The 16608-nt window shown below is 40.7% G+C and overlaps 1 protein-coding gene across 6 annotated transcripts in view; it reads right to left on the bottom strand.

Annotated features, from left to right (window-relative positions):
* Positions 1-3184: 3184 nt before the first annotated feature.
* ENPP2 (ectonucleotide pyrophosphatase/phosphodiesterase 2) overlaps positions 3185-16608 on the bottom strand; it is a 72561-nt gene continuing 59137 nt past the window's right edge. For 5 of the 6 annotated variants that reach the window (XM_075141245.1, XM_075141246.1, XM_075141241.1 and 2 more), the window contains exons 19-25: positions 16552-16600; positions 13896-14032; positions 13269-13404; positions 11989-12066; positions 9311-9443; positions 8548-8704; positions 3185-3801 (exon numbers count right to left, since the gene is read on the bottom strand). In XM_075141245.1, the coding sequence (XP_074997346.1) occupies positions 3631-3801; positions 8548-8704; positions 9311-9443; positions 11989-12066; positions 13269-13404; positions 13896-14032; positions 16552-16600 (861 nt within the window). In that variant the 3' untranslated portion in view covers positions 3185-3630. Of the gene's footprint in view, positions 3802-8547; positions 8705-9310; positions 9444-11988; positions 12067-13268; positions 13405-13895; positions 14033-16551; positions 16604-16608 lie in introns of all 6 variants that reach the window. The other variant, XM_075141242.1, reaches the window with a different exon arrangement.

Raw genomic sequence — 16608 nt, 5'->3', positions numbered from 1 at the left:
CTTTTGTTTTCTGGCCTCTCCTACAAGAAGTGCCGTGTTTTCATTTGCTAATGTCTTCGAACAATCAGTTGACTGACCGTTTGCATATAAAGCACTGAGAAACTGGGGACTATGGCAGGATTGCTTTGGAGCAGTCTCCAGGGACACAGAAAGATTGGTCTAATTAAACATGGGTATTTAAATTTACTCACACCATACCCCTGTGAACACTGGAAAACCTTCACAAGATAACACAGACCTGACGAGTATTTTTTTAATTTTCTTGTTCATCTGGAGCTGAAAGTGCTTTGTAACACAATACAAACTGATCTGCTATTACCAAAACAGTGCCAGTGTCCAAGCGAGTGCAGAAACTGTTGAACGCTGCACCTAACACCATAAAGGGACGAAAGGCTGGAAATGAAGAACAGGGAAGTAACAGCAAGCAGAAAGTATCAATCTAATCAAGCTGTTAGCTGACCAAGACAGAAATAATCAGTGGTAATTAAGTATGTCAGTACTGCCGGTATAGGACGATGACTTTTGCTACAATTTTGGCATCATAACCATGCTGTTGGTCAGGTTACTTGACCTCCTTTCAGTGCTTATCTATTAAGGAGATGTGACCGTGAAAAAGGGGTTAAAAAAAGTAACAGTTTCCTGTAGCAGGGATATTCCCATTGCATAACTACCTCTGGCAGATTTTTCCCAGAGCAAAAGGACTTTGTTAGGTGTGCAGGACACCTACGGCTTTTGTTGCCTTGACAATTGCTCAACCGAACAGCCTCTAACTCATTAAACATGCCTCAAATTTACATCACCAATTGCAAAATAGTAATTACCTAAATCCTCAAAACTAGTGTTTGCTCAACAAAAAAATTCAGTGCTTGTTCTCCTCAATGGACCTCTTGCAGAAGCCAGAGTAATATTAAGAAAAGGAAACATGTAACAGAAGCAAGTGGTATTTCATATTTTCAAAATGGTCTAACAGGAATGGAAAGCAGAGGGGTTCCTTCCTACATTCTGCCCTAAGCTAACATTCACCCTGATGAATATCAAAGGGAAATTACAAGTTTCCTTTAAACTGTCTGTTGTTCCTGCAGAGCTCATGTTGCTTAGAGGGATTTACAAGACTTTAGCTTTGCACTGGAGGTTTTGTGTTGATAAGGCACCTTTCAACAGGAAAAAAACCCCATGCGATTCACAGAAGTCACCGCAAACATTCCCCAACACAGCTACTTCTGCCAGCACGGTAAAATAAAACAGCAATACCATACAAGAGCGCGGCGCCAAGGGCTGAAGAGGAATAAGTAGAACAGAAGTAAATTACTAATATTTATCCTCACAGCAAGCAACTGAGTAAAAAAATCACATTTCCCTACACACTAATCGTCAATCTTCAGTGAAATAAAGATAGAGTTAAACCATCTCTCCCAACAATCGTCACTTACTGTATTTCAAAAGCAAACTTCTCTGAATACAAGAAGAGTAGTATCTTTCAGAGCTTAAATGTTCCTTTGGTATAAATATCATCTTATTTTGGAAGAAAATAAAAGAATTATATCATTTGTTAGATTGCATTAAAAAAAAAACAAACAAACAAAGCAACAGATGAATGTCAAAGCAACACAGTAGTGGTGGTCTTTAGTTTAGTTTATGAAAAACCACATTATATCATCGCTAAAGTCGGTGTTGGAGGAATTAGGTCTTAACTGAAAACTGTTTTAAATCCAGAGGAAATACCCTTTGTAGCACATGTAAGAACGTAAAGTTTATCATGGCAGGAAGCCCTGCCAAAAGCTTACAGAAAAATATTTCTGTGCTACCAGACAACCACAAGAGACAATTTTTAAGTTGCAAGAATAGGATGTTTCCCAGAGCTTTGTGCAGTTATTAGAATTTCCATCCTAACATCTGGGGGGGATTTTAAAACATTCAAGTTTTGTGCTCTTCTAATTTAAACAGAATTTGGCACCTAGAATAATAAAATTTTGTCTACTGGTCACAAGAACTTTATCACCAATGTTAACATGATTAATTCCGGTTTACTACTTTCTCTTAGATGGATGCTACAGGGATGCAAATTGCTAAAATCATGCCAGATTAATTTTACTTAGGAGATCTGGCTATTCCTCTGTTTACATGGCTGAGATGCTTTCCAGCCCTTCCCGCTTCCCTCCAGCATTTGCAACCCTCGAAGAGAAAATAGACACAAACCACTTTGGTAGAGAGAGGGAAATCTGTAACCCCAAACAATGACTTTGTAATAATGCCACTAGTGGGTTCAGCCTCAAGAGGCATTCTACACAACAATTTATCTTTTACATCATCTAATTACACTAATGCTAATGCTCCATACCATATGCTTTCTATAAAAGCTGTCCAAGCAAAATCAGGCCATTATCTAGATACCAGTATACAACAGTGTCTCTTCCATTGGCTTAGGACTGTGCCATAAGTGTCACTCGTAGGGGCTTGCCAGGATTATGAGACCGTGACTGCCAACAGAGGCTTGACCCACTTGACCAGGTAGGTTGTAAATCACATGCTCTGTATGGGGTTCAAAATACCAGAAGTTATATAGTGCAGTCAGGTCAAGGAGCTTCCTCTGAGAATGAGGACTGGCATTAAACCTCAGACTCAGCCTCAGATTAGGGGAAAACTCTGCAAATTCTGGCCGTTAGAACAAGATGATGAAAATCAGATTTTCCCCTCCCAGGTAAAAGCCCACTGCTGGGTGTTTAGCAATGTCACCTCCATCAACATCTGCCTTATCTCAGCTTCCCTCAAAGTCAAAGCAAAAGACGATGGAACAGGTATTCCCAGGAACCAGCCCAGAGCAGCAGCGGTGGAAAAGGGATGTGACACAGCCTGACTGGTGACAGTGGATGTTGTCACCTCGCATCCTCCCCATGGCTCCAGAGCAGGGCCAAGTGGCCTCAAGCGTGGGGTAGCCCTAGTAGCTTATGACATCAACCAACTTCCTCTCCCAGCTTTGCCCTTACGGCAAAACCTAACCAGTAATGACTACTGTGGGTGTCTGTTTTATGGTCTCACTGCTGAGTACCAGGGCAGGGCACCAGGGCTCCTGGCAGTCCTCTTACCAGCAAACCTAAGCTCTTGAGAAGGGCTCTGCCCAGGCAATAAGAGAGATCTGGCAGCACTCAGCTGCCCGCAAGTCCCTCTGAAAGGAAATCAAAACACATTAAAAAAACTGAATGTGTGGTTTATTATATTTAAGATGCTATTTGTCTATAGGGTTTAAATATGTCTGTCACATAGTTAACAGTAAATGAATGTAATTTTACATGTTCAGTATTTTGATACACAGTACAGGACTATAAGTGTTGTAAAAGAGCATGGGAAATTAATATTTCCTTGATGCACGTATCAAATTCTACAGCACCACTTAAAAGCTCGGAGTAAGGACTCAAGCTGCAGTATTACAAGCGCTACTAAATAAACCAAGAGACATACCTATATTAAACATTAGAGAAACAAAACAAATGACACAAAGTTTTAATATTTAAGATTTGATACAGGATTAAAATACTAATATTTTTAATGTCCTGGTTTCAAATTAATAAATATAAAAACAATATAAAAATATACACCAGTTGATAAAGGGATGCACTGAGTAAGGTTAGAAAGCTAAATTTCACTTTCAAACGTATGCAGGTATGTCTTTAGGGAGAGGATTTCTGTGTAGCTGCGACTGGTCTTTCGGAAGAAGTCCAAGCTTGTGAGCTGTTCGATGTCACGCACACGCGCAGTGTGCATCTTAAGGAGATCTTCAACCCACTTTGATTCATCCTCCAAGCTCTGAAATGTAAAAAAAAAAAAAAACAAAACAAAACAAAAAAAAAAAACACACCACAAACCATAACATGTCATGTCAAAAGTCAGCTCTGGAAGCAAAAGCAACTTTTTTGAAGATTGGGTCCATTTGAACAATCTCTGTGCCCTATTCAAGAATGACCAAGGTAAACAAGTTCCAAGAAAACAGTTTTTAAACTTCACATGCAAGATGATTCCTACAGTTTTATTTCATGACCCATTTTAATATGGGCTTGAGACAATGACCATAGTCATCTGGGAAAAGCTGGCCCCATGTTGCAGGTGTTTCAGAATAACAACCATATGCTTTTAGAAGATTCATTGGTCCCTACATATTTTTTTATCTCATGGAAAGAGCTCCGTATTAATCAGTTGTGTATTACCAAAGCCCAAACTCTAGACTGTTTAGCTTTGAACCCTACCCCTACACATTATTCTCATCTGATCAGCACCTCATCTAACACAATATTACTTTAATCTTTCCACTTTACTGTGGGGAGACCATTATGATTTATTACATAGTTAGGACTATCATTTATGTTGGTATCTGTAAAATCCAGTTATTAGAACATACATATTATTCACTGATAGAAAAAAGACTTTCACTAAGCACTTCCCAATAGAAAAAAAAAAAAAAATCAGGTAAGTGACGCTGCCAGAGTGATCAGGGTCGGGTTGTGTGGGTGTAAGCTCTCTTAGGGGACTGCTCCTGCTGCATGCCTTGTGCCAGCTCCGGCGCTTGTGGGATTCAGCCACAAAGTAATGTAACTCACTAACACATCAAAAATCAGCCCTGCAAAAGACTGCAGTTACTGGCTGTTTGAGTGTGTTAACCAGCCCAGCGAGATGTCCCATGATCATTGCAGCCAACCCCAGGCTGGGAGCAGACGTGGGAAAAGGACAGAGCAAACAGGACTTTTCCCCCTTTGGCCTCTCAGGCTGGAATGTCTACACCATTGTTGGGGAAGCAGGTTAGGAAAGGAGGTTGTGCCTCCGGACATTTGGACCCCATGTGTCTGGGAAATCTTGCTGGTAAAACTATTTCTGGGCTTAATCCTGAAAACGAGCTCCTTTCTGACTGTCTCAGCCAGGTCCTCCTACAAAGTGATCCTCTCACCGTTCAAAGCTAAGCTTCAGCACTGCCAGAGCCTATCCAACGCAGTAGATCAGGCTGTGGGTCACCCCGCAAAGGCCAGGAGGGTGAGCTGATCGTTTGCACAGAGAGGACACGAAGTACCAGCCAGCTGCTATAAAGCAAATGTCCATGACCCAGTCAGCACTTGTCTGTTTTGAAGCTTTTCAGCTCCAAACTGACTTTCCATGTTGCTAGTAACCTGAGGCCTAAAACCAGGTCTGGAACATGAAAAGAAAGATGTAAATTAAAAGGGAAGAGAAGGGAGCATGCCCTGCTCCCTCCCCTTCACCTGCAGTGCTGTGCTCCAGGAACACCGCCTGGCAGCACACAGCTGCAGGAAGCCCTCTGCCCAGCCTTCAGCCTGGCGATCAGGTTGCTAGTCTGCAAGTGGGCCTTAACAGCGTCATTACTGCAAATTTTTGTGTGACATTTTTGTTGTCTTCAAGTCCTCCAAGTTGGAAATCTGCATGTTACAGACCTCAGAAGGAAGTCCCATTGCTACAAAGCTCACTTTTTTTGATTACAAGTATTCCTAAGAGTTTGCAAAAGATCTGCAATATGAATAAATCACAGGACTATGAGGTTGTTTTAAACCAAGTCCAGCAAGACAGCATTTGCATGACCCCAGAAAATCAAAGAACTGATCCAGGTTTTAGTTTTTCTATTCCACAACTGACCCATGAAACCTCAGGTTCAGCAGCAAGGATTTTGAACACAGTGATCAGCTAATATGGTATTACATTACTGCAGAACAACGAATGAACCGTATACATTTAAAATGAGTTTTCTCCATCTGTGCTGGTTAGTCTCACCTCAATAGTATAGTGAATCTTAGAAGGAAAAAATAACAATTGAAACCAAGGAGGTAAATAGAAATAGGCAATCAGTTAGGAGGCCAACCTAAAATCCACTGGAAAAGATACCAGATATTCTGGACAAAAGAATCTTTTCTGGATATCACGTTATTAGCTGGAAAGCTGAACATGATCAGAGTGTAGACAGGTGTGTGAGGAACTTGCTTATTAAAAGAGAAATTCAAAACTTTTACTGAAAGGGAAAATAGTGGCCTGGAGGGAGTTTCTAGTAGGATTCCTCCAGCTTTGGTCTTGGAAAGGATTTTGTGTACTGTTTTCATACATGCTTTTTGTGCCAAGGTCATTAGTGTGCTAGTAAAAAACAAAACAAAACAAAACAAAACACAATTGGGAGCTCCTGTCAATGCAGAGGAAGACTGGAATAGCGTACTGGAGGATGCAGACCCCTGGTATAGTATGAAATTGGGTTATCCAATTGACGACAAAAATTTCTGCTAAGCTGGGAGCTTCTCAGGTGAAACAGCAGATAGAAGAGAAGCACCTGGGTGTACTGGTTGTGCATGATTGTGAGCCATCATTATAACACAGCTATGGAAAAAGCCAATCCTAGATAGTATCAGAGAAGTGGTGTCCAGTGGAAAGAAAACCATTTTCACTCTGAGACCTCAGCTGGAGTACTTTATCTCATTCATGTTCCAGGGAAAAGAAAAAAAAAAAATCAGACTGGAACCGGTGCATAGGAAGGCTACTAAAACACTCATCCTCTCTTACAAGAAGAGCAAAAAAGATCCTGGGTCTCTCATGAATATATGCCTTGAGAATCATCATAAATCATCACTAGGGTAAATCCCAAAGAAGTCCAGTGAAGGGCTATTTAAGCCATAGAAAAATGTTGACACAAGAATAAATGGGTATAACCTCACCGAGAATAAACACAGTTTGGAAATGGAACAAATTCAAATGAGAAGAGTAGTGGTGTTCTCCAACGGCCGTGTGAAGAGAGAGAAAGTGTGTGCAACAAGAGCAGAGTCGGGGGAAAGCTAATATTTCTTCAGATCTTAAAAGAAAGCTGTGGAGAGGCTAAGGAAAAATTCTTATATTATCCCATGCATTTCACCCATGAAGTATGTGAGGTTTTACACAATCACTTCTTTGAACAAATCAGATGGAACACCATGTGCAAAAGTAAGACTGACACTGTATTTGAATGACAAAATTTTGCCTGACTGTATTTTCATTCAAGAGCTACATTTAAATATTTTTGGAGTGATTCTTTGCTATGTTAAAAGCATAGACCAATATCTGCTGATGACTTTGTAGTAGCACTGAAGTTCCTCCCAGAACTCTAAATACATACACTGTAAGTAGCATGAGAAAAGAATTGGGTTAGAATATAAGAAATCAAAGAGTAAAAGAGGCCGTTATTCTAAATAGTTCATAAAAAAGATTTCAGCAGTTTAAGAGTACCGTGACACGCAATATAGGGAGGAAAAAAAAATTTACTTTGTCATAAAGTTACATATGGGCAGAGATACAAGGACAGAAGCACTAATAACTGCCAGATTAGTAACTTCCAGATCACCAACTGGACCTTGATTCAGAGGAAAGCAGTCCAGAGAAAAACCACAATGAAATATAAGTAGGACTTTTTGAGACTTCTGGTGGAAGACAACTCTGCCCAAAGCAGTTAAGAGTCTAAACAGGGGGAAGCCAGACCTGCTCAAGAGAGAAGGATACTGCTCCAAAAGCGTGGTTTTAAAAAGAGGAACCTGAAAGCAGGCGATGTTTGATGAATGAGAAAGAGACAGTGTTCCAGGTGAATTGTGTACAGAGTTGGAATGACTATTTCTGCCTGTAGCTGGAATAGAAGTCTTAACTTTTTATGCCAATATAAAATTCATAACGTTAATGCGTTCATTCAGGAAACGGTCTCCTGGCAGCCTATAGTGAAGAGTCTGTGTGCAGGAATCCACACAGCTGTGTAATGGGAGAACAAGTTCAGGCGGAAGGACAAGTCTAAATACAGCTGCCTGGGAGGACTGCTGTCCTTGCAGAGTGCCGGAGCCCATGGGGACCCGACCACTCTCCTGCCACACGGTCAGCTGCCAAGTGTGCGTGTTACTTTCTGCAGTGCTGACCAGACCGAAGCCTTTGTACTTCACCAAGATTCTTACACTATAGGATCTTACATCCTAAAGAAAGATAGGAAAGGAACCAGGAGGGTGTCTGGTTACCTCTGTTAATAAGAATCCAAACTTTTCCCTTGAATCAAGACATGTTCTGGAAACGGCAAGAGCTGGCACTCTACCCTCGGCAGGTTTTAGAATATAGTTTTAATACTTGTGGGTTGGATGTAATCATACTGTCTGATGCACCCAGACTGCCATAGCAGACAGACTATATTGTACCTCCATATGGAAACAGACCTCAATAAAAACATCAGGCTGGCTGCCAGCACAATACGTCTATGCACACAACCTCCCCCCAATCTGCTGTAAGGTTATACTGGTGTTGTCTGCCAAAACGTAGAAGCCTACAGGTTGTTTACTGCCAACCTACTGTATGTCAGTTCTTCCAGACAATTTCAGGTGCAGTAATGGTTCTGTATTTTCTCTGATATCACAGAGGAGTGCTTTTGTCTAGTGAGTTGATAATGACACTTAGTAGAGTCAGTACTCTGTGCTTTCACTTAAGACATCATTGAGCATCTAACAGTAATAGGGTTTCACATGTCCCAGGGACATATTTACCACAGGGCTACAGTAGTGCAGCAGAACTTACATTACAGCTCTCATCATTGTCAGGTCGGTGGGGAAGGATGTATGAGAGAACGGAGAGTGGTCCATCACACTTGTCAGCTGGCTGAGTGAAATCTAAGCAGCTGGTTATGATGGTATAGTAATGAGTAGGAACGGGGATGGCGCTGCCTTCCACAAACCTGGGGGAATAAAGCAAACATTTATCCACAAATGATAAGCCTCTTTGGAAGAAGGTTACACAAACACCATGGTCTTTCCTCCCCTACATGTGAGGACACATGTACGTTGTTGAGATGTGTTTAATTCCTAAACACTATCTGAAAGTGAGTGTTCAATTAGCTCATGTTTTGATACTGTGCTATAGAAATACCACACACCAGCACTGAAAGGCTTCTTCAGTTCAGGGACACAGAAAGCATTACAGAATTAACGAAAGACTTGAGTATCTAACTCAATAGCACTGCTATGGTTTGCTCTGGTATCCAGTTGTCAACTCTTAGAGAAAATAGATTATTTGGAACATAATTCAGCTTTGTCTCAAGGATGAATGAACACTTAATTTCAAAGTCAAGGTGAACAGTTACCTGCTGAATTGCCATTTCCTTATTTTTACCACTGTCCTACCTACAGGGGCATTCAGTGTGTGTTCATCATTGCTTGATGAACAATAATTTTTGAAAGAGCTAGAATAATGAAAATCGAATAATGAGCAGGTAATGAATTGTTTAAGATAAAGCCATCATTAAGAGAAGCAACAGCAAACCAATTTAAAGACAAACTCTTACTGTTTTATTTTGTCAGGTGTGTCATGTAAACCATCATAGTCATAGTCAAAGATTGGTCCACTTATAACATTGACTCCATTTCGTTCAGTGGCATATCTCTTCACCAAAACCCTTTGGAAATAGTTCCATACCTCTGTGGGAGAAAAAAAAAACAACAAAAAATAAAAGACACCAAAATTTGGATAAGTCAAAACATGTCAAGATTATAAACAATTTTTTTTTTCCTGAAAATAAAAATCCAGTGGACATCATTCATACAATGGGATGGTAGGAGAAATCAAAGACTAAGCATTACAGATTTACTGCAGCTTCATTCAGTTTGGTCAATAAAGCCTATTCAGACTTCTTTGTTCTCTGTTGATTTTTTTCCCCAACCAGTGATAAAGGACATGCACCGTGCCACTCTCAGGCTGGCATTGCCATAGACATTGCACAGAGAGCTTGCTGTTCCTTCACCAAGCAGTAGAAACAGCTATTCACACGCTTTTGATGTCCCTGTAAACACTTCCTTTGTCTTTCTTATCTAGTTACACGGAATGGTGTTGTGGTTTTTTTAATTCTAGAAAGGAAACAGCATCGTGATTAAAAGCAAACCCCAAATATTTTAAAAGAAAGGGAAATACAAAGGTCATACTCTTCCAGTTAAATTCTCCTTGGATACAAAATGTCTAACTTTTAAATTAGGTGCCATCAAGAATGACCAAATTATGACATGGCATCTCATTACAGCAACATTTGGGAAGAGCATGACACTCTTCCACCACGCCCTCCTCAACCTTAACAAGTTAAGATGCTTGCAGAGATGGAAAACACACTGGAATCCCCAGTTACATCATTCTTTTCCTTCTTTTTTTCCTTTTTATTTTAACACTAACAGAAGCGTGTGTAAACAACACATCTCAAACTTGTAAAAGTTTAACTTCTGTCTTGCCAGCACAGACTGTTAAGGCCATGGTTCCCTGGCGCTGATGGCAACACCAGTCTCAGCAAGTTCCCCAGTACGCCTTGTCCTAAGACTGCTCAGTGCCAGATGAACTCCCTGCTCGGGCTGATGCAGAGGGCCCCTCAAGCAATGGTCTAACAAGAACCTCAGCTGCGGTAACCACTTGGCAGTACCACTCCTCCAGCTGCTCGCTCCTCCAGTGTGTCAGCCTTAACAATTAAAATAGCCCAAAAAGGAAAGCTTCCCCCACCCCGCCTTCAGTTTTCCAGTTGAATCAGTTCCCCACTTGGGTTCCCACTGCAGCCACATGGACAGCAACGCCACTGCAACGGGGGGCCAGCCCAGGGGCCTCATCTTGCAGCTCCAACAAAGCGAGAGCTGCTTAAGCCAGACTCAGTACAGAAAAGATCGATACAGAATTATTGCCTGGGGGGATGGGATGGGACAGTGAATTAAAAAAAAAAAAGCAGAGGAGGGCGCCTCTGCAGCTAGCACTGCCACCAAAGCCAGCATAGCATGAAACTGCCACCTTGTATGTTCCCTGTTGTGGAAAAAGCTCTGTATAATAAGCTTATAATAGCTCTCTACATTGCAGCCTGCACACACGTAGTGGTTCATAACTCCCCAGGAATTATATTAGTTCCAGCATTTGCTCTCAGGGAATCCTTCACCCACTTCTAATGAAGAGGAAGGCCACTAGACAAAAGGAGCTGCTGGTGGTGGGTTGTTCTCCTGTAATTAGCATCTCAGCTAATTTGCTTAGACTAACATTAGCATAAAGAGCATTTTTATGAAGTGATTTGAGAGTGGGAAATCCCCAGTAATTTTGCACTCTGTAATCAGTTAAGTGCCTTTGCTCAAATTTCCAGCAAACATCACCACTTGTTCCTACTCAGATGTTTTTCAGTTAAAAACACTCTTTTCTGGTTAAAACGAAAAAGCCTCCCATAGGCTTTGATGTTTATCCAAACCTCTCTGGCCTAAAATCTGAATTGGAAATCTCACAAGAACAGGCTCTTGAGATCCTTCCAAGGCTTCTCAATTCCTGCCGAGCCAAAAATGCCACCAGAATAGTCTGATGGTTTTCCTACCTCTTGGCAAAGCTAGAGAGAAAAGGGATGTGCAGACAAGAGAAATGTTAATACTGTATCCCTGCAGTGCTGAAAGTTTCAGCCAGGTTTAAGTCATTCCTCATTTTCTGTAAATTGGTTTCCTCTTCCTTTTTCTTTATAGGTAATAAATATGTTTGGTCTCCCTCTAAGGGCATGGATAGAAAATAAAAAATAATCACTTGTCCCTGAACTACAGCACCATGCTAAGTGCACACTCTTAGGCTTGTGCACACTCCCAGGTGGCTCCAGTTGAGAAGTAAAAATGTTGTCTAAGTACATTCTGCACTAGTTTGGGCTACAGACAAGAAAATCTGAATGGTCTTACACAAACAGAATTACTGTGGCTTGAAGAAAAATTTCTGAACTACAGCACGTCTGTGTTCTTATCTTAGCCCAGCAGCAAGGAAAATAAACCTTTCTTAAAGCTTAAACCTTTCTTGTGGTATTTTGCCTGCCCATACCTAGAACTATCCAGGTACCCACATCTATTACCTGCTCACTACAGGTAACTGAACTTTATGTTCTAAACTTCTCCCATCAATTCATTCCATAGCCCAACACACATATCATTAATAAAAAAAAATTATGGGAAAGAGAAGTAAAGCCATGGAAAGGGCACTTACTTTTGAAGGCAGGATACATTGGAATGATATTTGTTATTAGAAAAGCATCATATTTTGCTTCTGCAGAGGAACTTAATTCTGAAAACAATAAAACAGAAAAATATTAATAAGATGAAAAATCAGAAATTCAAGGAACATAAAAATGTTTTGAAAAATGGCTTCAGGGGTTAACCAAAGGAAATACTGTCATCTGAACAGCAATCTGAATGTTATATTCAGAAGTGCACATTATATGCATAAAATTCGTCTTTAATGTGACAGCTGAACATGGAAAGTAAGGATTTTGTCTTTGCTTCAACTGTCAACTCGTTCAAAATATTTTTATAGCTCATCTATTTTTGCAGTTTCAAATGTCAGAGAGCTGCGCTGCAGCCTTTTACAAAAGAGGCAAACAATTTCCAGGGAGAGGAGTGCGGGATTATCTTCTAGTTCTGGTCAAGCCTCTGCACCAGTTATTCCATATTAGAAATCCACCATAAAATATTTCAGCCACGGAGTGACGAAGGCAGAGCAATGAAGTTCACAACTGTGAGACCGTTGTGTCCCTTGAACATTTACTAATCCCAGAAGTTCATTGCTCCAAGACTGAACCAATGTAACTGCAACAGGGGAATCCAGGACACTCATTCACACAGGTTTTCTACCAGCACTATTTCTATAGGATGTTAAAATTTTTTACAGTATGCAAGACTCTAATATGGATTTGTAAATTAAATATATGTTTATCTTTCTGCTGTTTGAATTCAAAATTAAAAACTCTGACTAGATTCCCAGTTCATATAAGTTGGTATCTATCCACTGACTCTAAAGGACCGGCTTTTGAAGACTGTCTTCTAGCTTGTGATCCTACTCTGTGCAATTCTTTGTTTACCTTTATTTTTATTAACTAAACTGGGACACTTCACTATTTCAGTGCATGAAGCTGGGCACCAGTTTGGAGCATCTCTCGTGGAATTGAGGGACTACAGCCGTGATGGCAACTTGTGGCATTGGGCCCTTGGTGTTCTGCAAGTGCAGCAAGAATAACGCATCCATCCCCACCTTTATATGTGACACCAGTGCAGGAACAGCTCCTCTGAGGAGAAGACATCACGGACGAAGAAATCATCCCAGAGCGGGGGGAAATGAAGCCATTCCTATCTATATTCTTTCCCAGCAATCTCAAAAAAAAACCCTTAGTCTGTTTATATCTGGTGACGGGTTTTTTTATACCTAAGGTTTTCCCTAACAAAAAAGAAACTTACAAACCCTCTAGGTATTAAAAAGCTATCTGAACTTACGAGGAGGGAAAAGGAAGCCGTAGGAGAGCTGTCTGTCACCTCTGTAGGCTGTGCAGCTCTGGCTGTTTCCTGGAGAAATGCGGAGGTCAGGTCTCACACAGCTGGCCAGGTGCTCCGGGACACCTGATACCTCTGCCTGCATTAAGGAACATAGACAGAAATGACAAGAAAGGTAATTCCAGCATTTATAGCTAAAAGAAAATAATTTCATATAGTCAACAGATTGGATGGAAGGTCTTGTGTGGAGTAAAATAAACCACCCAGCTGTACAACCAAGTCCTGCTCCTGTACCTGCCACAGAGCCCCTCCTTCAGGTAGCAGAAGTCACCATGGGAAATAATTCAAATGAAGTTGCTGATTATGCTATCATAATAAAACAAAGCCCCATTGAGAAAACCTTAGAAAGAAAATGAAAACAGGAAAAGAAATATACAGCCCTTCTGCCTTAAAACTCTTTTCTTCTGAAGGAAAAAAAGGATTTTGGCATTGTTTTCAATGGCATTTGACATAATTTCTGGTGGGAAACTCTACTTGGGGCAGGGGATTTTAGAATTTCAAGAATAAAGGTACTGGATGGATTTCCCCAGGATTTTTTAAGCACTTTCCAAGAGCAAAGACAGCACTGACCTGTTTGGAAATAGTGTAGGATGTCCAGAGAGGCATCAGGAATGTTTCGCTGTAGCCACTTTCAAAGTCATGGTGATGCAAGATATTGTATTTTGTGCGGTACAGTACTGCAGGGCGCCCATATAAGAGATGTTTCTCTACAGATCAGAAGAAATTACATTTACATTTATTACTGAAAACCTTAAAGATGAAAAAAAAAAAGGGGTTGGCTTTCCAACACATGCTGATTTTACAGTGATCCTTAATGGGATACTGACCCTGAATAACTGCTAAGGAAATCTTGTAACAGAGAGAGCAGTAGTTCTTCAAACAGTTTTGATTGGGATCCCCTTTTCAGGCTCACAACCCACTTTGAGGTTACAAGTCCCTTCTGCACTTGAAAGCTTGTTGGGGTTATAGCATGGAGAGAGGGTGTTTCTCCAAACACAGGGGACCCTACAAGGATCTTCGTGTCTACATTTCGGTCACACATGAGGTGAAAAGCATTTTTTTTTTACCTTTAAATCTACCCCTATCCTATCACTCCTGCCACTCTTCTCCAGACTTTGTCTTCTTCCTATGTTTTTTGTGAAGTCCCTCACAAAAGGGAGGCAAAGGTACTTACTCATTAAAAGAGTATGTTTTTCCACTTGGCTGATACAGATGATGTTCCGAAGAACAATATGCTATTTTCTGTCAGTAATATTAAAGAAAACAAACAAACAAGAAACCCCTTTTCATAACTTTGGCTACAAAAAACCACCTCCAACTCTACAAAACTTGGTTTTCTTCTGTCTCGAAGATATGTTATGGTTAAACATCACTAGGTACCTCTGATAAGCTTGCTTATAAAAAAAACAAAAACTTTTTTGAAGACATAGACAAAAAATACATTTCCTGGCTAATCTTGCATTGTGCTGCACAGTTCATTGATTTTGATAACCATTTGGCAAACAGGCTTAGCTCTCTTTTGGAAATCAAAACATAGAAACAAGGAAAGTGGCCTAACACTGTTCACAGATAGGCATTTAACCTGAGAGAAAAGGGCATGTTTTATTAGTGTTTATGTCCAAATAGACGATATTTTTATAGGACACAAGAAATAAAAGCAGGAAAAGCCTTGTCTAATGACAAAGATAAACTTGCTTTATTCAAGAGAAGCTGAAGGAATCTTTTTCTTTCGCATGCGAATAACACCACCAGCTAAATATGCATGGTGCACCATGTCAGAGAAGGGAATTACCAACTAAATGCAGGAAGATCCCTGAACAGGTGCTACAGCTTGTCATAAAATACAACAAAATAACTTGCATGTAGCAGAACTGCTTGTTGTTTAAATAATAGGCACTTCATTCCATTTAACAGACAACTTACAAATTAGCAAGTGAAATTGGTTTAAATGCTTATATCTTAAAATACATAAAAAAGACTATTTTTATACTACTGAAGTGAAGAAGCATCAAAACCTTAAACCAAAATAAAGATGTTGAGATATCTAGGAGTACAATGGTAAGGGTGTTTTTTCCTGATGCCAGAAATTGCCGCAGCAGGGAGTAGCCCTTCACTAATTGGAAAAATCAGTTTAGCAAGATGAAAGCTGCAGAAAGGCAATTTAACTCACAAAGAAAAGGAATAATTTCACCTCTGGAAACCAGAAGATAGGCTGCATTGCCTGTTTACAACAGAAAAACTGAAGAAGTAGCTTCACAAGGGAATTAAAAATCTCCTTAGTCATCTGAGCAATACAATTTGAGGTATCTCAAAAGTCCATGTCTAAACTCAAAGCTTCAGAATTTGTTAATTTGGACAATTGTTATGGTGAGGGGAATGCTGTGAATTGTTATGCTGAACCAGATGACAGCTGTGAGAAAGAAAGCTCTGTTTTGGTGTGCCTTTCAGTCAGTATTGTTGCTCAGAAAAGCAGTTCCCATCCCCTCCCCTCTGGTCCTATTGCTACGTTTTAACCTGGACCACAGCCCTGATGCGGCTGAGAGCGCAGCCACACAAAAGCCAGCGCTGGCATACAGCAGGGAGGGTGCAGGCACTAGTGTCCAGGAGGGCAGGGGATGCTTTCTCCTGGGAGTAACACTGACTTGAACACTGATGAGGGACAGAATTGCTCTGAGCATCCCTGAACCAGCAGAACATTTCTGCACTTGTTTCAGTGGATAACCTGCACCCTAAAAGCCAAGCATTAAAGACCCAGTCAGGGCTTGTCAAAGTAGCTGTACCATCCTTTCCAACACTGACCTGGTGAAACCTGAGCCTGAAGAATAGTGGTAAAACACAGTGTGCAGATCCGGTCTATGTTTTTTACCCCATTTATCACTTGTGGTTGAGTGGAGCACCTCCTCATGCTCCCTCTCCTTTCCTCATCTCTCCGCTTCCACAGCGGAGATTAAACCTCCTAACAGTGATGGAAAGGAAGAGCTAAAACTCCTATCACTTTGAGCAATACTTTAGTCCTGGTTAGAGCAAAGATAGTGTGCACTTCCTCATACTAGCAGCACTTAACCTTGCCCATATGTCTATGTGCTATTTTGACAGTTACTTGAAAAGACGGTTTATTACACATTAACTAAACCAAAGCAGGAGTTTGTCTGGTATCAATGATGCAAACTAGCTTGCAAAAAAACCCCCAGAGCAGCTTTTATTAACCAAGGCACCGGGATCTTACCTTCTGTTCCCTTGACATGAAAGCGCTTATTGAGTTCATCCAACTTGTTCTTCTCAA

Source organism: Calonectris borealis, chromosome 2 (assembly GCF_964195595.1).
Source record: "Calonectris borealis chromosome 2, bCalBor7.hap1.2, whole genome shotgun sequence".
In the NCBI taxonomy this organism is placed as follows: domain Eukaryota; kingdom Metazoa; phylum Chordata; class Aves; order Procellariiformes; family Procellariidae; genus Calonectris; species Calonectris borealis.
The sequence above is the reverse complement of the archived record's forward strand: the minus strand, read 5'-3'. Positions and strand labels throughout refer to the sequence as shown.